This window comes from Sceloporus undulatus, chromosome 3 (genome assembly GCF_019175285.1).
Source record: "Sceloporus undulatus isolate JIND9_A2432 ecotype Alabama chromosome 3, SceUnd_v1.1, whole genome shotgun sequence".
NCBI classification, from domain to species: Eukaryota; Metazoa; Chordata; class Lepidosauria; order Squamata; family Phrynosomatidae; genus Sceloporus; species Sceloporus undulatus.
Window position 1 is genome coordinate 240,219,746 of NC_056524.1, and position 25,135 is coordinate 240,244,880.

Sequence of the window (25,135 nt, forward strand, 5' to 3'; positions counted from 1 at the left end):
TTTAAAAAAAAAAATACTGAAAATCTCTCTTCTGGACAATAATTAAAAGTACAGAAACAGTCTCCAGTTTTCACTCTGGCAACCCTAACAAGGTCTCTCTTCCACACAGCTGATTTACAAAAATAACATTTACAGGAAGGGTAACTGGAATCAAGAAATGATGCTCCAGCAGAATCTGCTGTATAAAGTGTTTGCTTCAACATAGCTCACAGAAAGGTTGTCCTTGGTAAGACAGGACACAACTGTAGTCAGTTGGTATTATCAGCCTTACACTCCATTGCATATTAGAATGGAACAGCCATATTGCCTGCTTGTCGGTCACTTTTCATATGTATTAACTCAACATTTGTCCCACCTTTCTTCAAGTAACCCAAAGTGGACCCTTGGTATCTGCTGGGGTCTGGTTCCAGGACCCCTCATAGATATAAAAATCTGTGGATGTTCAATTCCCATTAAATACAATGGGATAGTAAAATGGTGTTCCTTATATCAAATAGCAAAATCAAGGTTTGCTTTTGGGAAAGTATCTTTTCAGAATATTTTCAAACCATGGTAGCTGAATCTGTTGATGAAGAATCTATGAATATGGTGGGCCAACTCTAGTGTGTACATGGGACTTGTAGCACCTTTGAGATTAACTGAAAGAAAGAAACTGATAGCATGAGCTTTCATAGACACAAGTCTACGAAAGCTCATGCTACCAGCTTCTTTCTTTCAGTTAGGACATTAATCCACGTGGCTTTTAAATTGTGATTACAGTAGGAAAAAATCTCTTTGGCTAAACATATTGCACAATATTATCTCCAACCCATAGGTGCTCTGTCCCCAACCCACCCCTTTTCATTGACAGGGGAAAGCCATCAATGACTTGGCAAGTGCACAAGTCCTCAGGTGTGAAACATTGCTCCTGGGGCAGTTGTGCAATTTCCAGTCATGTGGAGTCAGTGTCCCCGCCTACACAGTCCCTCCTCCCCTCGCTATTCCCAAGCATCCTGATTACCTTTATTTATTTTTCTATTTCTTTCTTTCTTTTTAAAACTTCAGTTGCAATAGCAGAGCATCAGAAATGCATGGGGGGGGGGAAGGGGGAGGATTTTTTAAAATAACCTAAAGGCATCTTAGGTAGGGCATAAAACAGGGAGGTAGGATTCAGGGAGAGTCAGAAAGAGAATATGATGTGGGGTAGCAGTCCCCATTGCGCAACTGAGAAGAGGTGTGGCGATGATTCTCTACAAGTGGTATGTTCCCTTTTTTTTTACTAGCATCACTGCTGCAAAAACAGGACTCATGCAATAAATTCCTTAATCTCAAAGATGGTACAAGATCTCTTTGCCTCACCAAACTACAAACCCCAGTATTCCATAGGATGGGCTTATTGCAGTTTAAGTGGAATTATAGCACTATAACTCTGAAGTAAATTTGCCAAGAAAACCCTATGGTAGGGTCACCTTAGGATTGCTATAAGTCAGAAACAACTTGAAGGCACACAACAACAACAACAACAACAACAACTTTGTAGTGTGGAAGGGCACCTGGTCCAACTCTTTGACCACACAGGGATCCTTTCACACTACACATTTATAATACTGTGATTCCACTTTTAACTGCCTATGAAATTCAAGGCTTTGTAGTTTGGTGAGGCACTAGAGCTTTTTTGCTGAAAATTCTAAACCACCGTCCGTAAACTAGATGGAACCATGAGGTTAAAGTGGAATCATAGCACTATAACTTTGTGGTGTAAAAGGGTCCAGGATCTATCAATCCATCTGCTTTATAGTTTTATCCTTAGAAAGGAATGAAATGGAGAAAGGTTCATCTAATTATTGTACCTTTCACCATGGAATTCATGCTTCTCATGCTCCCATGTTCTGTTGGGGGAATAGTCCCATTCAATCTCTATAGCTGCAATATAGTAGGTTTTTTCATGGAGATACCCCACATTTTCCTCTGGTGATGAATCACACCTGCTTACTTCATATTTCTGCCTCATACCCGCTGTATAATGATCTGTTGTCAGGCACGACACCTCAAAGATCCCTAGAGGAACAAACAGGAAGTACACAGATAAAAACAAGACAAGTATTTCTAGGACGTGAGATACACAGTCTAGAGATGGGGGAAATAATTGCTCAGTTCACATTTTAATGCAAACCTACTGACTTTCTAAACTAATAACACAAACAGAAACTCAGTTGCCCTTTTGTATTTGCATTTCTCTGAATCTTGCATTGCTGTTCTCTGATCACAACTGCATACAAAAATTGCACATATTAAGGAAAGAGTGAACAAAAACGTGTATGTTAGTGAACATACGGTACAAAAATGTATTATATTCAGGAACAGGTATAGTAAAAATGGGTTATATTCAGGAAGTTTGTAAGCAATGATGTATACAATATTTACAGGAATATAGTTGGGAGAAATGCACAAAAAGTATATAAATTTTCAGACAGACTCTTTAAAAAGGTATAAATCAATGAAGAAAAAGGGTGGAACAAGCTTAAGAGGGGAATCTCAAAGAGAAATAAATTGGATAGAGGCATCCTTGTACACTGGCCTGCATTGCAGGAATAGCTCCAAAATCACTGATATTTTTCAAATGAAGAAACTAGTAGAAATTAGTGTATTTTTCTGTGTAATATGCTAACTCTTTAGGTCCCTATGTACTTGCCCTCCTGTAACAAGTGACCAGCTATTCCATCCTCTCAGGCAAACAGTCTTGCTCAGCAAGAGGGGAGGAAGGGACCAGAATAGTATTTGCCTGAGTTTTAAAATAGTTACTTCTTTGAATACAAGACCCAGAATTTCCTATCCAAGATGGCCATTTTTCAAAATCCTAGATATTTTTCATGGCATTTTTGAAGGTTCTCAAGGGAAACATATGAGACAACAGAGCCTGGGTAAGTTGGCGGGAGGGGGGGGTAACTCCCAGACTCTCTCACTTTGTAGCAATACTGAATGGGAGATTCTGGGAACTGTAGTCCATGGGAAATACAACATTAATAATTGTTAGGATTATTGTTTATGAGAGGAAAAGGGGCATGTGATATAACCAAACTTACACCTTGGCATCCTATTCAGTAGTTACAAGATGGTAAGCGACACCGACAATCTTGTAACTTTGGGATTCACATTTAATGACCCAATCTGACCCCAATAACCTACCTCTTAAGCCAAGTCCCTCCCCAACTCAAGGCTTTCAGCAGTGCGGTGAACTGGAGCCCCATTCACACTACAAAATAATCCAGGATTGATCCGGGTTGAATCCTTGTTGTTCACACACATCCTGAATGCACTTGATGCAATTTGTGGGGAGGAGGGCTTGCAAAAACCCCACTTAAGCAGGGATATTCAATACCATTTTTTTCTGAAAGATCCACATCAATCTGCATCATCAGCAGTGTAAATAAATTTCTGAATTGATTTGGATTGCTCTGTTTTGTTCAAAGAATGGGAGGCAGCTCCATTTTATCCCAAAATAATGGCATGTGTGAATAACAAAGGGGTTACAATGACTCGAAGAGATTCGTGAACCCAAAATAAAATGGGAACAACAAACCTGATATGCATCAGTGCAGTGATCCACACCTCCTCAGGACAAAAAAATGAGTTTGAATACCCCCTTGGGGCATGAGGAAATGATAACTGCGGTGTTCTCCTGGTTACAGGGCACATTAGGCAAGGGGCACACTTAATCTTTCCAGCTGCCCATCTCAATGTGCCCTGTGACTGAAAAACCCTTAAGTTAGGGCAATGCTTGCATCTGTGGAAGTAGACTGAAGTCTATGAAAGCTCATGCTGCCAATTTCTTTCTTTCAGTTAGTCTCAAAGGTGCTACAAGATCTCTCTACATACTGATTCTACAGGCTAACACAGCTATAACTTTGAATTCTATCACTTGACTTAAGAGTTAGGTTTTGTGGGGAGTGGCATCAGCAGAAGTAGCTATGATGATGGAGCTCTGTCATAGCTATGCCTGACAATGTAGGATCTCAGGCACTGTTTTGAAGCAGCACACTTCACAGTTGAAGAACACAGGATGTATATACTGGAATCCACTAAACAATGTCTCGGCAAGTGTTTAAAAACAGTAAATCCTACTTTTGTTGTTTACCTTCTGAGTCAGGCTTCATAACAGCTGTGACAGAGGTGTGAGGAAATAGATTGGTTGTATCCTTCCTTGTCCCTTGAGTTATAAAAGTATTTCCTGAAAAATGTATGCCATGGATGTCGACCTCTGAGCCCAAGCCAATCAAATGCCAAGAAACAGTTTCTCCACTACACATCTCAAGGCCTTTCAAGTTTCCATACATGTATCCATTAATGGCTGCAAAAGAAATAAGACAATTAAACAAAATTCCAACATTTCATGGCTTACAGCCTATGCTTCAAATTTAGTATCAATACAAAGAAGAAAAAATTGTAATTTTATATTGTTTTTAGATTATATTTTTAACTTTTATTGTAATACATTTTTAGAATTCTTATTGGTGAGCCGCCTTGGGTCCCTTTCGGGGAGAAAGGCTGGATAGAAATCAAATGAAATCAATCAATAAATATTCCAGCATTTCAGAAAATTATAGAATCCATGAGAACAGACCTGTTTCTGGAACCTCTTTATCTGAGGGTTAAACTAAACTATGGCCCGTTACAAACGGGCACCCTAGTACGCGACGAGTGCGTACTAGGGTTAGAAAGGGGCGTCACTTCTTGACACCCCTAACCCTAGTACAGACCCAGTCCATACAAAATGGTGGCGCCCTATACAGATGGGTGCCGCCATGACTACATCACCACCGCGCCGCCTCCAAACGAGGCGGCACAGTTGTGACGTCGTTGCGCCGCACGAGGGCGCCTAGAGCGCCCTTTCTATGGCGCGAGAAGGAGCTCTGAAACGGAGCTCCTTCTGCGGTTTGCGTCACTGGCGCAGCCTTTAGACAGCTGCGCCAGGGACACAAAGGAGAAAGGGGCCAAGCGGCCCCTTTCTCCTCCTCCCCGCTGCCGTTGGGTGTCCTTGGGGCATGAAGCCCCAAGGACTCCCCGCTTCCCCACGGCCTGGAAAGCGGCGGATCGGGGCCTCAGAGGCTGCCGTTGTGGCAGCTGAGGCCCCGATACAGCGGGGAAAGGGCCAGTTACAGGCTGCCCCAAAGGGGCAGTCAGTAACACGCCTATGTGTTTAATATGTAGCCTGCAGCTGAACCTCACTTTCTTTCTTACTCCCAAGTAAGCCAAACTGAATTGAATAAGAAAAGTTATCACCTCCTCCCCTAGCTCTTTCCCTGCCCCAATTCGTATCCCTTCCTACAAGTGGATCAAAGTAATGCAACTTCCTATGTTCCCATTTCCGTTAATTGGCACCTACTAGGAAGCCATTTAACTCTCGTAGGCTAATTCCACAATAGGGCCTACATGCAAATCCCTGCTGGGTCATACTGCTTCCAAGTCAAGAGATGTAGGAGCAGGGATGAAAAGTGTGGCAGCCCATGCTGTTTTTCCCTTCCATAAGATGGATGGTGGAGATCTCTTCTGGCCAACTGTAATATTGCAAAGAAAAGAAGTAAAGAACTTGCCTTGCTCAACTCATTGAGTATGGTAAATAAAACTTACAATGCATCATATTGGATTCCTGGAAATTTTCATCCTCCGTGTCAACCTCATTAGGTTTTTTTGTGAAGAGCTTAATATTTTCATTCAAATACCAGCTCAGATTCTCATCAAATACAGTTGCAAGGAGGAAGTATTCCTTGTCTACATTCTTCTGTAGAAATGAAATTTGGGGAATAGTGGAAAAATTTATATTACAGTGGGCAGGTAAAGCAACATTCACTTTATTATCTAATTAGTGAAATACCTCTGGGTGTAATTTAACATCTTTACAAGGATTGTGATCTGATTTTTTTTTATTATTTTTTTACAGTATTCTCATTTAGCCCTAAAATTATAATAGGTCTGATCTTATACTTTTGTATTCCACATAATGAAAAGGAATAGCCCAGCTGCAAATTTTCTGTAAGAGAATAACTATAACTTGTTTTAGTTAACTGCTGTCAAGTTGACTTCAATTTATGGCAATCCTATGAATGAGAGACCTCCAAGTCATGAACAACTCTGCTCAGGTCCTGCAGACTTAGGACCATAGCTTTCTTGACTGAGTCTATAAATCTGGAATGTGGTCTTCCGCCTTTCCTACTGCCTTCTACCTTACCAAGCATTATAGTGGTCCCTTCTTTTACGCGGGCACCCCCCTTGTGTAAAATAAATTGTGTGTAACCTTGAGCCCCATTAGAAGTAATGGGGCTCATGCTCAAGGTGGCATGGTGGTGCAGCAGCGTGCATGCGCCATGGGCATGCACGTCATTGTTCCTTCCGGCATGCGGCACCACGTCTTCTGGCACTGCTTACGTATGACGCGGGTACACTGTATTTTCTTTTCTAGTGAATCATGTTTTCTCATGATATATCCAATTTACGACAGTCTCAGTTTAGTCATCTTGGCTTCCAGGGACAGTTCAGGCTTGGTTTGAGCTAGGAGACCTTTATTTGTCTTTTAAGCAGTTCATGATATCCACAGAACTCTTTTCCAGCACCACATTTCAGTTGAGTTTGTTTTCTTCCTATCAGCTTTCACAACTATATATAGAAATGGGAAATACAATGCCATGGACAATCCTAACTTTAGTATTCAATAATACATTTTCTCACATGTTCATTTGAATTGTGCAGCTTTGGACTTTCCTTTCAACTCTGAGCATATCAACAGCTGAACGTCCTTTCAGCTTGAGTCCAGTTTGGTCACTGGCCAAGCTCTAATTGTAGTTGTCATCTGCTGTATCCCAGTTGCTCATTGAGTGCCATCCAACCTAGCAGTTTCATCTTCTGGCTGGTATCTCTTGTTTCATCATAGGGTTTTCATGGTAAAAGGCATTCGAAATGGGCTTATCGTGCCTCTTTCTGCACAGTAGTAACAAGTGTTAGATATGGTGTCACTGCCATTGTTTCTGAGAGATCCTCCACCAATGTCACCATCTACACCCACACTACTACAGCTAAATGTTTGGCATGTTTAGTCTGGCTCCTCAGCAAAAGCCTGTCTAACATGAGAGACCCTACACAATCATATTGCTACAGATATGGTGTACTTGTATATATCATCTTTTTTAAAAAATCAGCATTTAAAAAACTCAGAAAAGCTTCAGTCTGAAGATGCTGAGCCTTCAAAAAACTGTGAGCTCACAACCTTCAAAGAGACTGATCATAACTGATATCTGTAGAATAGCAGTAAATGCAAACAGTTTCAGGATAGGCCTTCCCCTTTAGCCAATCCCCCCAAATGGGATGCAGGCAATCTGGGTATAAGGGTCACCTCAGTAACAACGTGACAGAACAACATATAAGTTGTAGTAATTTTCTTTCCATCAAGAAACCTAATCTTTCATAAAGCAAACAGATCCTCATTGCTTGTTCAAGACCAAGCCATACAAGACACTTTGTGTTAAAACTGGGATAGCTCACAATTTAGCATTGCTAGGAAAATCCATTTTCTCTCTTGCCAGTGTGAAAATTACAGTTAAACACAAAAAGAGAACTGGGAAGCCTGAGAAGAGGCTTACAGATGTTGCCAACATCCTTGCTAACAAAAAGTTTGGGTCCTCCAATCCTGTGCATTCTGGCTCCATCACATCCCTAACCTGCACCAAGATTGGAGTAGACCTTCGTCACCTGGAAATGACAGAACATGAAAGTAAGTAATTCCTTATATTGCCTCTGATCTTCTTGGATGCTCCATGGATGATGAAAAATAGTAACAGCTGGGACAATTAGACTTTTGCTAGTTTGCCCTCCCATAACATTTCCCTTGTGGAGCTATCATTTATGTCAACATAGAACACTGCTAGTTCTTAGCACTGGCACAGAGTGAGAATGAATGCCTTAAGATGCTGTTAGACTACAACTCCAAGTATTCCGCATAATCAGTAATCCTATCTATGCAGCCCAACAACATCTGAAGGATCACTTGATTCCCAACCCCTAAATTAGCACCTCTTTCACACACTGGATAACTTTTTGAAGTGCCTTTGTGAGAGCATACAGATGTTTGGACAGATAAAAAAACTGCATGCTTTGTTTTTCATTCATATAACTTAAGGGTATGAATTCAGGAGTAGGATTCACCAAGTATCAAAGATTATCTCTACTAGTGAGACAGTTCTGTTAAACTTAAACTGAAAAACTAAGTAGGGGTGACATGAGCCAGTGTGGCATAGTGGTTTCAGCATAGGACTAGGTCTCTGGAGACCAGGGTTTGATTCCCGGCTCAGCCATGAAACCCACTGGGTGACCTTGAGCAGGTTACCTGCTCTCAGCCTCAGGGGAAGGCAATGGCAAACCACTTCTGAACAAATCTTCCCAAGAAACCCCCATGATAGGGTCACCTCAGTAACAACATGACAGAAGCGTATAAGATCAAGCATGATGTAGAGAAAGCAGATGGTAAGGAGGATCCTATATTGCAGTTTATTATCCAGAGCCACTTTTAAAGACATAGGTTAGGAAAATAGGAATCATTTACAGTGGGATAATGCATTACCTGTCTCCCTGAGGGAAGCAAAGCCCCTTTCCTGCATACCAAAAGTGGGCCCACCAAACCAGCACTGGTGTCCTTGATGGGATCTGATGCTGAATAATACATCCGAGTTAGACAATCTGGATCTTCTGGAGTAGGACCTACAGCCTCTGGCACCTCCCACTCATAAATGAATGTGTTTCCAGGATTTACATGAGAGGATGGTCTTGCACTGCCTGTAATACGTTCAGAATTGAAAGGAAAGTCTCAGTAAGGGTCAGAAGTCAACAATTACTCATCACTACATACATGTTGAGAAACATGGTTTACTTCTTCCAGTTAACACAAGTTTAGAATGGTCTACAAACACACATATTTACCTCCAGAATTGGTACTGAAGAAAGAACCCTCATTGTCCTTGCTGAAGCTCAAACCATGTGGCTGAATACTGAAAGGAATACTGGCCTTGTTTCGGAAGGTCACCTGGATAGTCTCACCAACCTCTGCTCTAATTATGGGTCCTAGTTAAAAATAAGATTTAAAATACTGCACCATAATAATCATGAGACTATATATAAAACGGATAAGTCAAGGAAGCCAATGTTTACTTATGCTTCACTTCAGCAACATCAGCACCCAGCACCCTCACCCATGAAACCTCTATATTGAGCAATAGGTACTTTCCCCACAAATTCCTGGCATACCCAAAATAACATTGCTTCAGGGCATAGCAAGATTCTAGGTTGTGCATTCCAGGGCACAGTGGAAAATTTACAGTGGTATCTTACAGGGAGGCCTAGTGATCCATTGGTTAAATGCCAATACTGCAGCCACAACATTGTGAGTTTGAACCTGCAGGACTCTAGGTTGACTCATTTATTATTTTATATATTTCCAAGTTTTATTTCCTGTCTTTCTCCCACAGTGGCAGTTAACTGGACTAGTCTGGGATGTGATACCAGCCTTCCATCCTTTCATAGATCAGTAAAACGAGTAGCCATCTTGTTAGGGGCAATTGGCTTACACATTGTAAACTGCTTAAAGAGTGCTTAGGCCTGAAACAGGTGGGCAGATGGGAGTAGCTTCCAACCACTCCAGGGCCATGACGTTTCCATGACACATGACTCTGGAGTGTCCAGAAGCCACCCTAGGGCCTTGCTGAGGTGGCCCAAGGTAGCCCAAGATCAGCCCCAGAAGGAGCGGATCTTTTCTGCTCCTATTTGAGACCATGGTAGGAGGTGCTCTTGGGGCTGCGGTTTATGTTTGCTACAACCCTGGGGCGATTGGGCTGGGAGCAGCTTCTGGCTGCTCCTTCCTGCTCTTCCACTTTGCCCCTTAGTCAGAGGCTGGATGGACATCTGTTGGGGATGCTTTGATTGAGATTTCCTGCATGGCAGGGGGTTGGCCCTTGTGGTCTCTTCTAACTCTATGATTCTATGAAGCAATATAGAAATGTAAACTGCTATTGCTTATAAGCTGTTCACTACTGTCATCAGGTAATACTACAGCAAAGGGAACATACAAGTGTGGCTGAAGCCAGCAGAGGACACTTTACTGAAGGATTCCAAACTTGGAGCCAATCTTGGCCAAGATTCAGCATTATCTTTTTCTGTCTGAGTCTCTTCCACACTGATAATTCAACGCAAACACTCATGTTAGACCACAGTCCTACAAGGGAATTGTCCTGAAAAATATCCTTAGCTATTCAAGAAACTTTATACTTCATTTGTATCACATCCCAGACTAGTCTAGTCCATAGTTGCTTTGAGCAAAACTGCACTAACATGCCCTCTCATCACTAATCAGACTGCAAACTGATAATATTGTCTTCTTTGCCTCTCTTAAAAACCACTGTCTATCTTAAGTCTTTAAAAGATTGTTTTTGTTGCTGCTGCTACTGTTACATTTTTCTTTATGTTATTTATCTGGACTTAAATCCAATTGTAAGTCCCAACTAGAGTAGATCCATAGAATCAATGGAACTTATGTAAGTGTTGGCTTACCAAATTCCCAGTAATTCAATGGGTATACTCTACTTCAGACTCATTGGCTTTTGACCTTTATTTTTGTCCCATCTTTCTCCCAAAATGGGATCCAGAGCAGCCTGCCAGATTATTAAAATACAGGTACAGGCAAAAACACACCTAGCACAATATTAATATTCAGTTTACCCGTTGTACTGTTAAAACATAACTGAGATAAAACCAGTTTTAAAATCAAATAATTAAGCTACAGGGGCCAATTTTGGCCTGCACACCCTCCTTACCTGAAAAAAGGCTAATGAGCAGATAAGAATGACACTAAAAGTTTCAATACATGGGGGGCAGATTTGGGATGAGTGTTTTCACAGTATCCACCACTTAGTTTTATCAAAATTGGGCAATTTTCATATATATATATATATCCATACATAAATACCAAATGTTCAGAGTGTGGCAGCGAGGAGGCTTTGGGGAATTTATGGGGCCTATGGATGTGTGAAAAATTGCCTAATTTTGGCAAAAACTAAGTAGTGGATACTGTACTGTAAAAGCACTCAACTCAACCCAACTCCTGCTCTGCACATCTATTGAAAGGTCCTCCATTTGTCCATCCCCGATTTAAAAATGCATTCCATTGAAACCTCTCTCTTTGCCAGCTGCTGACTGCTAGTGATTTGAATTTTACCTAAAAGTCCAAGATGTTCCTCGCTAAGCAGCCTCCTCTGGCGTGTTGTGAACGCATCGTCAACATACTCAGAAAAGAGAGCTTTCTTATAAATTCCACCAATTCTTTTGTCACCTTGTTCAAAAAAGGTCTTGGCATCCCTGTGTAGCAAAATAAAATACTCCTGAACTGCCTTCTTTTATCATCAAAGAGAAATATATTTCATCTTTCGCTTGAATTTTTGATGGGTCTTTTGATGGGTCTTCCATGACAGTAGGAGATGTAAATCTACCCCAGGTTTTAGTCCCAACTTCAAAGGAACCCTATCCTCATAAAATACATTCAGCACTTTGGATAGCTCTTTTATACACCAGAGTAAAACCCAGTGTGGATTCACTGTTCTCCTGACATGGAAGCCACCAGCCATCATTGCCTTTAGCCCAACTCAGCTCAGCCCTGCCAAAGCAGACATGTTCAGTTTTCTCTTATTTCTTGATTAAAAGAAACATTGAGAGAGCCTTCATGGTGGTTGCTCCAAGGCTGTGGAAACAGGTTCCACAGGAAGTTAGGCTGGTCCGCTTTCTGGTCTCCTCCTGCCAGCAGGCAAAGATCTTTTTATTCAAATAGGCATTTAATGATTAATTGGTTACAAGGAGTCCTTCTTTGGGGGTGGGGTGCCAGATTTTAAACTTTACTGTTCTGTTTTTAAATGAATTTACATTTTTTTAAAAAAGTGTAATGGTGTTTTAATTTGATACGTTATCATGTTTTTGGCTTACCTACTGGGAAAAAGTAAAGACATGGTCATGTTAGGCTGTATGAAAATGTAGGAACATCAGTATAGAGAGGGATTTTGTAGCACCTTTGAGACTAACTGAAAGAAGGAAGCTGGTAGCATGAGCTTTATAGACTTGAGTCTACTCCCTCAGATGCATCAACAAAGCAATGAATTTTATTTATAAAAAAATATTTCCAGCTAAACATTTTGAAGAACTTCTTTACTATAAGAACTGTTCAAGAGTGGAAGGGACTGCCTTAGAGGGTGGTGGACTCTCTTGCTTTGGAGGGCTTTAAACAAAGGTTAGATGGATATCTTTCAGAAATGCTGTAAATGTGTATTCCCTCAACACAATTTCTGCAATTCCCTTTCAATTCTAAGATTCTGATTTATTGGTTAGCCATCTGGCCAGCACTGGCCAAATTGTGGGGTGGTTGTGTGGCAGAAGAGGGAAGGAATTGGCCAGCCCTTCTAACAACTGGATCCAGGAATAAAAGACGTACTCCCGGCAAAGTTGCAGGATCATGCTGAAAGTTTTGGGACACATCACGCTTATCCAGGACTTAACCCATGAAAATCCAGGAATGCTCCAGCAACAAACCATTCCTGGGAAAGTCCTGGAAGTGGTTTGTTGCTGGCGCATTCCTGGATCTTCATGGGTTAAGTCCTGGACAAGCGCAACATCATCTGAAAATCTTGCATTAAGTATGCCTTTTTCTTCCCCAATTTCCCCCGTCTGATAATCTCCAAGGCCTTAGAGCAGCTGCAGTACCTGAGGCCTGATCTCTCTCAGCCTGACCTACCTTACAAGATTGTTGTGAAAGTATAGTATGGGAAATAAAGAGCCATTGGATAAAAGGCAGAATATAAACATAACTAGCACATAATGTAATTTAAAAAGAAGCATATATTTTGCATGCTGTGATTTGGCTGCTATTTACTGGATTGTTTGAAAGGTAATACTTACTCATCATGAATTACTTCTTCCCCTGTAAAGTTATTTAATCCAGATGGGGCATAGTTCCATGTAACTTCCTCTGCTGCAATGTAATAGTGTCTTACTTTAGTGCTCTTGGGGGCAGGAGTGTGATGCTTGCAGTTTTTCACCTCAAAAATAGCCTGCATGCCACCTGGAGAAAATAAAAGCAGATTAGATGGATGATGCTAAACTACGGCTAGTTTACCCCCCCCACACACACACTCTCTCTCTCTCTCTCACTCACACACACACACAATCTCAATCTCAATTTCTTTCTCTCCCTCCTAGATGTCTATAGACTGGAAAAATATATAAAATGCTAACTGGCGAAAATTTCAGATAGAAAAGGAAACAATCCGAAAATCAAACAAACCAACCCCATTTATTTGCAACATCCAGTCTCTGGTTGAATCATAGCTAGTTTATTCATGTCCAAAGCTTGGAAAACTTACTTTATGGATTTTGATCAGCATAGTCAGCAGCCATGCTGGTTGGGAGAGTCCGGGACTTGCCCCCAAAAGTAAGTTTTGCAATTTCTGGCACATTTTAGTCAGATTGAAATCAGAGGAATATACTTCAGTCAGGTGACTAAAGTATGAGTAAGGCTGCATCTCCATTGCAGAATTAATGCAATTTGACACTGCTTTAACTGTCATGGCTCAGTGTTATAGAACTCTGGAATTTGTAGTTCTGTGAGATATTCAGCCTTCTCTATCAGAGAGCTCTGGTTCCACAACAAACTACAAATCCCAGTTTCCCATAGGATGGAGCCATGCCAAGTAAAGTGACATCAAATGACATTAATCCTGCAGTGTGGCAGCAGTCAGAGTCAGTTTGGGTTCAACACACCCACCTTTTGCCTCCTTTTTTCCTCTTACATGTAGTGGGAATAATTTGCTAGTTTTAAATTGTTCAATATGCTTTTTAAAATAGTGTTTAAATTATTGTCTTAAGTTTATAATGTTTAAACTAATTTTAGTGTACACTAATTTTAAAACTATTATACCAATAAAGCTAATTTTATTGTTTATTGGCCTAAATCCTACTTGTGACCAGAATAGATCCACAAAATTAATTTATACAAACATTGACGTTCTGAATTCCCATCAATTTAGTGGCTCTACTGAAGTGGAGAGTAACAATTGGATTTAGGTCTTTATGAGATAGGATGCAAAATAAATACTTGAACCATTAGACTTGAAGAGAACATGCCTTTCTAAATCTAAACAATTATATTTATGATTCATTATACTTAGGGTAGGGAGCCAGTACAGGATAGTGGATTGAATGTTCTACTAGGAGTCCTTTCGTACTACACAGTTGTGATCATAATTGAACTGCCATGGTTCTTGTCCTATGGAATCCTGGGGTTTGTAGTTTGGTAAAGCACTGAAGCTCTCTAGCTGAGAATTCTAAATGTTCCTCTCTAAATGGCAAATCCCAAGAGTCCATAGGATGGAACCATGGCTGTTAAAATGGAATAATAGAGTAACAACTGTGTAATATGAATGGGCCTTAGGACTCTAGGAGTCTGGGGTTCAAATCTCCACTTAGTAATGGAAACCCACTGGAGAACACTCTCTCACCCTGAAAGGAAGGCAATGGTAAAACTTCTTTGAATAAATCTTCCCAAGAAAATACTATGATAGGGTGACTATAAGTCAAAGTCCATCTGGAAGTACATACCAACAAGAGCAACAACAAATACGTAGGGTATGTAAACTAAATAAGAATTAGATCCATTTGTTGTATACCTTCTATATGATCATTGACTTGACAGCTCAGCAGCCATTCCCCATCATTCTCTGGCACCATGAGAGCATCTGCAAAAGTAGCTGGAAAGAGGCTGATGGTGTCAACTCGATGTTTCCTTTCTATCAAGATTTGTCCATGAAAATACGCAGAATGAATATCAGCTTCATTACCAACACCAAAAAGGTACCACTTCACCTTATCCTGTGTACACATCGTGAGACTGGGAAGATATCCATACATATATCCATTGATTGCTTTTAAAGGACAGAATAGATTGAATCATTAGTACAGAAATTTGCACCTTAACATTTGAACTGGAGTTACTTTTAAAGAGCTCCAAGCATATCTAGGTTTTATTTGATTAATGTTGGAGATGCTTAAATTTCTTCAAAAAGCTTAGGAGATGATCACATGAGGCTAAAAAGTGGAACTGAAGTAGGATAGTTGTGTCTATGGCTGAACCTTATCAAATGATGTCGTAGCTGGTCTGTTCTCCACCCGTGACTGTTGCATACCTCTTCATTGATGGGCTTTGCCCATCAATAGCTACCAGTATTGCTGCTGTGCCTTAGCTCTGTGTACGAGAAGCTTCCAACAACAGTCCGGTCATATAATCTCAATCTATCCCTCTTCCCTGTCCTCCAGCTATCCCCAGCCAGCCTGATTTTATTTCCCTTTTGTTTAACCTCCTTTTCTTTTTCTCTGCCCCCTCCCCATCACATTGACATAATGCCTAAATTGTATAAAAAAGAGAAATTAAAATTTAAAAAACAAACAAACCCAAAGCCTTGCTGGATAGAGCAATAGGGCAGGGAGGTGGAGTTAAGGGAAAGAGAGTCCCAGACCAGCAATGGCTGCTACAGCTGCAGTCCTGCAATTGGAAACATGCGATAAGGACTGCGCCCAAAGCTCTATGCAAGTGTTTCCTTTCATTAATGGGACTGCAGCAAAAATGGGGACTGGTGTGATAAAAATTCTTAGTGTGTTTTCCTTGGGATATTAAAGCAGTCTCCAGTCCCATTCAGTCACTGATAAAATACATATAATCTTAGGCGGGTTACAGACCGCCAAATAGTACGTATACAATACATACTAGGGTTAGGAAGGGGCGGTGCTTCCGCACCCCCCTAACCCTAATACGTATTGAATACGTACAAGATGGCAGCGCCCTGTTCATACGGGCGCTGCCATCTTGACGTATCGGACACTGAGCGTCCGTACGCGTCGCGTCCTTTGTGACGTAGCGAGTGCGCCCCTGGCACCTTGCTACATCACAAAGGCGACTCAAAAAGAAGCTCCATTTTGGAGCTTCTTTTTGGGTCCGCATGGGAGCCGCGCCGTGTGGAGGCTCCGGATCTCCCGCAGACCAACTGGCGGTGGCGGCAGACCGCCGCAAAGCGGCGGTCTGTAACCCGCCTTAGTTTTTAGAAGCAGCATCAAAGATACCAGTCTGCAATACACTTCAGTACAGGGGTGTAAATGTGTAACAGCCCAGATAACGAGCAGAAATTTTATGAAACGATGCAACATGGTACACTATGTTAAAAAACAAAACAAAAAACCCTCCATCTTCAGAGATAATCTATTTCCAGACCAGCAGTTGCTGTGTAAAAATTACTGTATGTCACCTGAATGATCAATTTCTGACAAAGTTATGCATAATACTTTGCATACATATAAACAAACTAATGTATAAAATAATCCATTCTGCAAGATGCCCTTACAGTGCATTTTATTGCTTTCTTGGAAGTCCTCATTCTCTTTGTCAACTTTATCAGGTTCAGAGCAGTATTTCCTGATATTCTCATCCAAGTACCAGCTGAAGTTTTCATCCATCACAGCGAACATCAAAATAAATTCTCGGTCAACATCTTTATCTTTTCCATTCTGCAGTGTACCTAGGGAAAACATACTGTTCAAATGTAATATAAAAATGTCCATAATTTAATGGGAGAACTGGTGCATGTGGTTGGATGACAAAATTCTAGGAAACAGTACAGAGAAAGACAGGCACACATTGCATCCTCAAAGTGATCCTGTCCATTCAGTTTAGGTAACCAATTATCTGCCATTCTGACCAAAAACATTACTCTTAATTTTTCTCCGTGTGAATGAATAGCAGCCATTCACTCAGACAAGTGAAAGCAAGTGGGAGACTAGAGGTTATTTGTGTATTTTAAATATATAATCCCCACCCTTTCATTTTTTAAAAAAAAGGTTACGGAATGATTTACAATAAATAGCCCTCCAAAATAATAACATAAGGATTAGATTATGGTTAGACATTTAGCATCTCCTAAAAAGATCTATAATACTAAGCACATCCAAAAACAGCTTAGCAAAACAGTCCAATCAGAACTGTTTTAAAATGTCAATAGCCATCAGTCACACTCTATTGTCATATCCTTTACCTTTCCTGCAAATGATCAAAGGTCCAATAAGCCCAGAAGCAATATCCTTTGGGGCATCAATATGGGAGTGATAAATCCTGGTGACACAATTATTATCACCCTCTGCTGGGCCATGATCTTCGGTTACCTCCCAGGTATAAACATACTGTTCTCCTGGTTGCACAATATCATCTTTCTTTTGCAATCCTGTGGTCATGTCAGGATAAAGAGCACCTAGGAAACACAACAAATCAGTTAAGCAACACATATTATATTATCATGTGTCATTTGAGTTTTATCCTTTACTTATTTCTGATTTTTAATTTGTCTTATTTTGATTGTGAATTCATATATATGAAATCCAAACTACACTTTTCATATAGTGATTGATAAACTGAATAAGCAAATATGTGTCTATGAGGGTGGGGGGGGGAGAGAGAGAGAAGGAAAGGGGGAGAATATCTGTCCTTTATCTGTACCTGTGAATGCAACAAAAATAATATTCTACTAATATTTTTTCCTCATTGTTCGAAACATTAGAGGTAATTACTAATGTTAATGAGAAATAGAATTCATTAAGCAAACACCTCAACCCTCTTAGTATCTTCAAAGAGTATATACATTGTGTGTGTTTGTGAAACCACAGGAACAGGATCCACCATAGACCTATGGAAACACCTGAAGGTGTAAACAGAACCACATAGGTGTGGTTCCACAAACAGGAACCATGAAAAAGGATGGCCCCTCACTGCAGGGATAATCCTATACTGAATACAGCTCTTTTTAAACCTTTAAATCAGTGCACAAAATCTGAGGTAGAGCTCACTACTTTATTATGGCTCTTTTGGAGATAGACAGATGACCATGGCCCTGTCTACACAGGCCAGGATACTCCAGGGGCAACCAGTATATCCTGGCCCCACATCTGCCCTCCCCTGCACCTGTTACCCGGCCTTCCATTCCCACACCCTCTCTCCATTATTGGCTGCTTACTTCTGAGGTCAGAAGTGAGTGACCTGCGGTGGTGGCAAAGGTGCCAGGTGGTTCAGAGGGAGTCCCCTGCAGACAGGTGCCATTACATGGGAATGGAGGATTCTGGATCTTCCCAGAAGATCTGGAGTAATAGGTAATTTTTCAAAAACCATTTTAAGGGTTTTATTTTACATGCTCTGGTGTGAGACATCATCCAGACTGCTCACACCAGAGCAGGAGTTTGCAAGTCCAAACTGGAGAATGCTACAATGGGTGTGAGGGAATGGGCCCGTTGGCTCGTGAAGCTAGGGCTCATGTTGTACTTCTTCCCAATACATGCATTCCACTGAATCTCTGAAAAGTCATCTGTGTATACTCAAACATTATTGGGCTTGTTGACATCTATGGCTACTCTAATTGTTACTTCTAGGCATGCCAGGTGAAATAATGAACAAGAGAGGGATTACTTCTAGATAAATTGCCTCTTCTACACAACTATTAAAGGGACAGAGTCCCTGTTCCTTATTTTCCTTGGCAACTTTACCTAAATTGAAACGGAAGGGCTCAACAGACTGGCAAAAAGTGCCAGCCTGTACATGCAGTGAGGGCTGAGCGTCACCACTCTCCAAGCCCTTATTGCATTGCCCAGCCACCATTTATGGTGTGCACCCATCCACACAGTGTGTGCCATGATGATACATGCCAGGCGCAATGCCCAAACGGTGTTGGATGGAAAGGGCATCCTGACGCCATGCCACGGCGCTCATGACACCCCTTCCAGGAAGCTGCCTAAAGGGAGAGGATCAGTGCCGCTACGTGTGGCTGCTGTGGTATTGATCCAGGGAGGAAAGGGCCGGCATCCTGCCACCCATCTGTACAGCCCCTTACAGCCCCTTACAGAGCATGTAGACACCATTTATGCTAGTATATTCAACAGAGAGCTATTAATTCAGTATTTCTGAATTATTTCTGAAGTCTTGTTAGACCTATTTCTGAAGTCCTGTTAGAACAAAAGGCAAAAACTACCTTCATTTTCCTTTGTGTATTTGACCCCATGGGGATGAAGAGTGTAGGCCCTTGTAGCAAAATTTTTCAAGTGAACAGTAAAGCTGTCTCCAACTTCTGCTTTGAGAACAGGGCCTAGAAAACCCAACCAGGGAGGTTTTTCAACAGTCGTTTTATAGGAGTCATCTGTGAATTGTACATATACAGCTTTTTTATATGTGCTCCCTATCCGGTCCGGGCCTTGCTGTACAAAGACACTAGCATGCCTGAAAGAGCAACAAATAGATAATCATATTAACTCTTAGATCATTTTTCAAAAGACACTTATTTACAATAATTACCACTACACATAGGCTCCAGACAGCAAGCCATGTAAGAATCAGGCTAACTAGTAAACAGATTTTCTATTATGCTTTTTAAACAATATACAAGAAGTTATAAATGCATAATAAGATTAACAAGTTTTTAATAATATCCAGTATTAAAATGTATAGGGAAATGGTCCCCAAACTTTGGTCCTTCAGATGTTTTGAACTTCAGCTCCCTGAATTCCTGGCTGTTAAATTGGTGGGTGATAAACCCAATGTTAGCCTAAACTATATGAGACCCATTGAAATCAACACGACATGGTGACTAGAAAGCTCAGTTCATTTCAAGGGTCTCCTCTAGCATCAACTAGCATTGGATTTTGTAATAATGAATTAAAAAGGGGCTGATATCCAATCTTTAGTTGGACTGGACATATTGTACCAATGAAATTTAAGTAAATGTTTACTTACCAAATCCCCACTGATTCAACTTATTTGAAAACCATTGTTTTGGTTTTGCTGAATAGAAAATTATTGCTCACCCATAAAAAAATAAGAAGAAATCCAGGAGTTTAGTGTAGATGGTATACATTTCTCCTCCACCACCACCCTACATGTATCACCAACGACAGGCATTCATGCACATGCCCAAGAAAATTGCACAAATTTGTAACAGCAATTTACAGTGTATGCCAGATTATGCACACATGTCACTATGTATAAGTTCACTGGATAAAATCCTGTGGACACCCCTGAATGGGCAGCCATGATAGCATGGAGCCTGGAAAAGTAACATTTTAAAAATGCAGTTCTCAAAACCTTGCAGCCAGCATGAATTCTGGGACAGATAACTAAAAAAAAATCCCAAGATACATGAAAGCAGAAAGGAGGGGTTGGGCCCTCTGAGCAGGGATGGCTGGTTGGTCCATTGCCATGGGAGCATAGAATCCACTCCTAATTTACTTCCCGCAGTTGCTCTCAGGAGTTTGGTCCCAGGAGGTCAGTCCACAGTTATATGAGCAGATATAGGAGGAGCACTGTGAATCAAAGTGCTGTTCCAAGGACAATGAATCTGCCATGAAGTTGAAATGACACTAAAGGTATTACTAAAATGCATTTTGTTAATGATTCTACCCCCATGTTAACCACCTGCAGTGTCATATTCAGAGTGTGGTAGGAGTCTCCTTCTTTGATAGTTTTTAAGCAGAGGCTGGGTGCTTTGATTGTATGTTCCTGAACTGCAGGGGTTGGACTGACTGGCCCTTGAGGTCTCTTCCAACTCTACGATTCTATGATTCTGCTCTTACCAGGCAGCATGCAAAAAAACCCCAAACAGGGTCAGTATCATTTGTCTTTGTTTTCTGAGGCCCCTGTCCATAGGTTATCCAGGGGCCCATTCACACTAAACAATTATTGTCCAATTTTACTGTTATGGTAATAACCTATGGAATCCTGCGATTTGCCATTTGAGGAAAAGCATTTAAAAGTTTCAGCCAAAGAGTTCTAGTGCCTCATCAGACTACAAACCCACGATTCCATTGGATGTTGCCTTGCCATGGCAGTGAAAGCAAAACCATAGTGTTATAACGGTGTAGTGAGAAACGCCTCACTCTGCAGGTCTCAGGCGGTGCTTCTTCTAAGGGTTTAACTCTCAGGAAGTCCAGCAATACTACCTAGGAGCGGAGGTCTCATTTGCTTACAGTTGACCAGTAAGCAGCTTCTAAGAAATGATGAATTAGGAGGACTGTGTTATTTCAAAGGGAGACCAATGTTGTAGAAAACAGGTCAGTTATGAGCCTGTTTTCAGGAAGCACTGTGAGCCACAAATTAAATTGGAGCTGCATGTTATGACTCTTCTTGGACTGTCTAAATAATTCATATTTAATTGTAAGGCTTCCTGTTGACAAAAGCATTCTGTCCTTTTCCTTCTCATTCCCTGCAAAGATAATAGCTTTCATAGAAAAACACTGCATCATAGTTAAGATTCCTGAGAGCTAAAGGGTTTAACTGGAGGTTAAAAGTGAAACGTCAAGCCTTGCAATTCAAAACTGATCACCAGTGTAACTGGCACTGTCTGCAATGAATTTTCACCAAGATGAAATTTGACCCTATGCCTCTGCGATTTTTCAGACAGCTAATAAGAAGAACAGGCATACGAGAGCATACAGGTCTGTTGTATGTCTCTTGTCAACACTGGCCACCCTTCTCCTAACCTTTCTTCTTCAGACTTACACTCTATGTATATTGCTATTGTTAGGGTTTGTGTTTTATGTTGTTTGGTTTTCTTTCCCTTTCTTGCCCAAATGCTTTCTGTAAAGAAAATAAGATTCATGCATATCATGTAATGCCCAGATTGCACAAATGTATTATGTTAAGGCCCAGGCTTCTTCTGTTGATTTTGAATACTAAAACACACATTGTCATTCTGCGGTGCTGTCTCCCAAGGGCATCTGGATGCATTCCGCTTGAAGTGAGCCATGAGGAAATATTAACAGATTTCCTCTTTGTCAGTTATTTGCTTTTCTTTGCTATTCAGCACTTTTTCCAGGAAAGAGCATTGCTCTCCATTTTGGCACCTTTCTTAGGTCTGTCCCCACACTCATATTTCTTGGATGCAGCTGTGTTAGTAGAGTTGGCCATCACCTGGTGGAGGAACTCATGGAATCACTCCCCACACACATTGACCCCCTCCCATACAAGACCATACAGAATCCTTTAATGTTTTTTGTACTAATGTTATTCATAAATCATAATTTCTGTATACCATGCAATGTACTGGTAATGGTTGTCACGTAAACAACTACAAAAATTAAAATTATACCATTAAATTACAATGTTATATGCACATCCTAAATGTATTTACATGTACATAATTTCAAGTGGTTAAAGTTAAAAGTTGGTAAGATGTGGTGTTTTTAAATAAAAGTTTAAAAGAATGTTTAAATTTTTTAAAAAAAATATTTAAAATATTATTTATTTATTTATTTATTTATTTTTCTCCTTTCTCCTCCCACTGAGCCTCTCCCCACTCATACAATCTCTTCAGTGTTTTAAAAGCATGCAGGTGAATGCCACTGACCATTTCTGCCAAAGGGCAGTTGTTTGGGGATCAGTGGTGTCACCACCGCCCTTAGGATGTCACCTGGCACGGCAGATACCCCCTGCAACACCTAATGAAGACCCTGCTTGGATGTTCATTGCCAATCTTCAGGATGGTTTGGAGTTTGTAGGTTATGCATTACAAACAATAAGCTACTTGCAATTAATTTGTAGTTTGAAAATACCATGTAACAGATAGCTATTTGTAATTAGTTCCTTTTTGCAGTAACAAAAGTATAGCTATATTACTTTATGACTGTAACTTGATAAGGAACAATTTCATTCACTGTGTGATGTAAATGCAACTTTTAGTTATTTTAATAGTTATGGAGTGTGATTGTCCCTCAACAGAACATGAGAAGGTTTCCAAAGTGAAGAGTTGGTTTGATATTCAAGGGGTGAGGGGGTTGATTTTGATCAATGATGCTTCATGGACATTACAAGACCTAGACAAAATCTGGAATCCCCAGGAATGAGAGAGCAGAAAGGGGTGTTTAGGAATACAAAAGGAATGAAAGAAGGATTCTGGTCTTGTTTCATGGCAGAACACATCGTTTGACTTCCAGTTTCTATCAGAAATGCAGATTAGGGAAGGGGGGATGGCACTCTTCAAGCAAGCTCCTCCATCCACACACGTTTCAACATGGCTGTGTCTACATGTCATAAACACCACCTATTACAGTACTATGGATGCTATCACAGCCACATCTATTCATGATGGAGCCTAATCTTACATTAAATTATAGCTGATTAATAAATATATTAGGGGATGTTTGGAGATTTACAAACCTCCCTTTTTTGGTGTGGCTGCTGGCAGTTAAGGTAGGTTTGAACAGACATTTACGATCATGGCAATACTATTAGGGTCATGAATACATAGTATTACAGAATACAGAGCAGTTATGCATTTGTAACTCTAGGTTATGAATCAGTAACTACAATACAGAATGCCAGCCTACATTTATTAATATAAGAGTCCACACAGTTGTTTATATGACAAAATAATTCTCCCCATAAATGGTTTTTGACTTCCAGGAAACCAACTTTGAGTAAGCAGATTTATTGCTTTCACATCTACACCCACAGACTAAGGTCTAATCTGCACTGCAGAAATAATGCAGTTTGACATTGCTTTAATTGCCCTGGCTTGATGCTATGGAATTCTGGGATTTATAATTTTGTGAGATATTTAGCCTTCTGTGTTAGAGAGCTCTGGTGCTACACAACAAACTACAAATCCTAGAATTCCACAGCATGGAGCCATGATAGTTAATGCGGTTTCAAACTGCATTAATTCTACACTGTGGCAGCAGCCTGAGAGATAATGTGACAGCTACCTTAAATGTCTGAAGGGATGTCAGGGAGAAAATAGAGCAAACATCTTTTCTGCTACTCCAGCATGAGTCAATGGATTCAAGTTACAAGAAAAGAGATTCCACCTAAACATTAGGAAGAACTTGTTTACCATCAGAGTGGTTCAACAATGGAATAATACCTTCAAAGAAGGCAGACTCGCTATCTTTTAAAGAAAGGTTGGATGGGCATCTTTCAAGAGTGCTTTAGTTGTGTATTCCTGCATGGAAGTCCCTTCTGACCTTTAAGATACTTTGATTCTATAGCATTCTACCCAAGGGCTCATTAAGAAATAATATGCTTAAATAAATTAAATAACTCTAAGATGCTCAGGCAGAATATAAGATCCTGCTGTTTTTCAGTTGGTCATCATCCTCATACGTGCCCTCATCACAAAATATCAGGGCTTGAAGAAAAGCTGCATATACTGAAATGTCCTGTTCTATATGGCTGCTCTATGTGTCCTGCACAGTCTGCACAACATTTACTCATACTGGAATATTGATTGGTTGAAGTACCATTGAAATAAACACACAGAAATAGGTTATGCTAAAATGCTAATGTTTCCTTTCAGTGCAGTTAGTACAAGGCTGGTATCACTTACTCTTCTTCCAAAAATAACTTTCCAGAAATGTTGTCCTTTGTTCCTGGTGCGTAATTCCAATTGGTTTCTAGAATTCCAATGTAGTATTCTCTGTTTACTGCCCAGGCTTGTGTGAAGAAACAAGCCAGTAAATAGCTCAGTACAGCCAGCTTCATTTTCTGTCTCTTACTGTTGCTATGATCTAATACAAGAAAATGTCCATTTTATAAGATCTAGGTTTCCCTTTGTGCTTTCCTTTTCTTTGATTTGCTTAGTTCAATGGGCTGAAGGGTTGCACAATTCTTGTTAAAATAAACACAGCCAGATCTCATTCCAGTAACTCAGGCAGCTCTCAGATTATTGTATATTTTTAAAAAAACACTGAGTATGTTTGTCTTGATTTCAGTGTTTGGGAAACTTTCCCAATCAAAAGGTTTTGAAGGATTAAACTGACCCTGCTCTGCTAAAAACTGTGGGATTTTCCCAATGTTCAGTCAATGCACATCTTGTTCTTTGCAGCTGGCACAAGTAACAAATCCTGCATTTCACAATGTGGAATCTGGTTGTTGTATTTTGCACTCAGGCTGAAAAGGTCTCAGCTTGATCCATTTCTCAATCACTGCAGCTTGAAAGAGTGTAATTTTGTATTGTAAACTGCCAATTTGCAGGATTATAGTTCTAATTTCTGAATTTTACCATGTCAA

At 40.5% G+C, this 25,135-nt stretch overlaps 1 protein-coding gene across 4 annotated transcripts in view; it reads right to left on the minus strand.

Moving 5' to 3' along the window:
- The window catches only part of LOC121925620 (ceruloplasmin), a 36,935-nt gene extending 12,246 nt beyond the window's left edge, over positions 1-24,689 (minus strand). For 2 of the 4 annotated variants that reach the window (XM_042457977.1, XM_042457975.1), the window contains exons 1-12: positions 24,453-24,689; positions 19,110-19,354; positions 17,133-17,345; positions 16,446-16,619; positions 14,721-14,975; positions 12,955-13,117; positions 11,231-11,370; positions 8,944-9,084; positions 8,588-8,799; positions 5,608-5,758; positions 4,115-4,327; positions 1,973-2,037 (exon numbers count right to left, since the gene is read on the minus strand). In XM_042457977.1, the coding sequence (XP_042313911.1) occupies positions 1,973-2,037; positions 4,115-4,327; positions 5,608-5,758; positions 8,588-8,799; positions 8,944-9,084; positions 11,231-11,370; positions 12,955-13,117; positions 14,721-14,975; positions 16,446-16,619; positions 17,133-17,345; positions 19,110-19,354; positions 24,453-24,607 (2,127 nt within the window). In that variant the 5' untranslated portion in view covers positions 24,608-24,689. Of the gene's footprint in view, positions 1-1,829; positions 2,038-4,114; positions 4,328-5,607; positions 5,759-8,587; positions 8,800-8,943; positions 9,085-11,230; positions 11,371-12,954; positions 13,118-14,720; positions 14,976-16,445; positions 16,620-17,132; positions 17,346-19,109; positions 19,355-24,452 lie in introns of all 4 variants that reach the window. The other 2 variants (XR_006102912.1, XM_042457974.1) reach the window with 2 other exon arrangements.
- Positions 24,690-25,135: the final 446 nt, after the last annotated feature.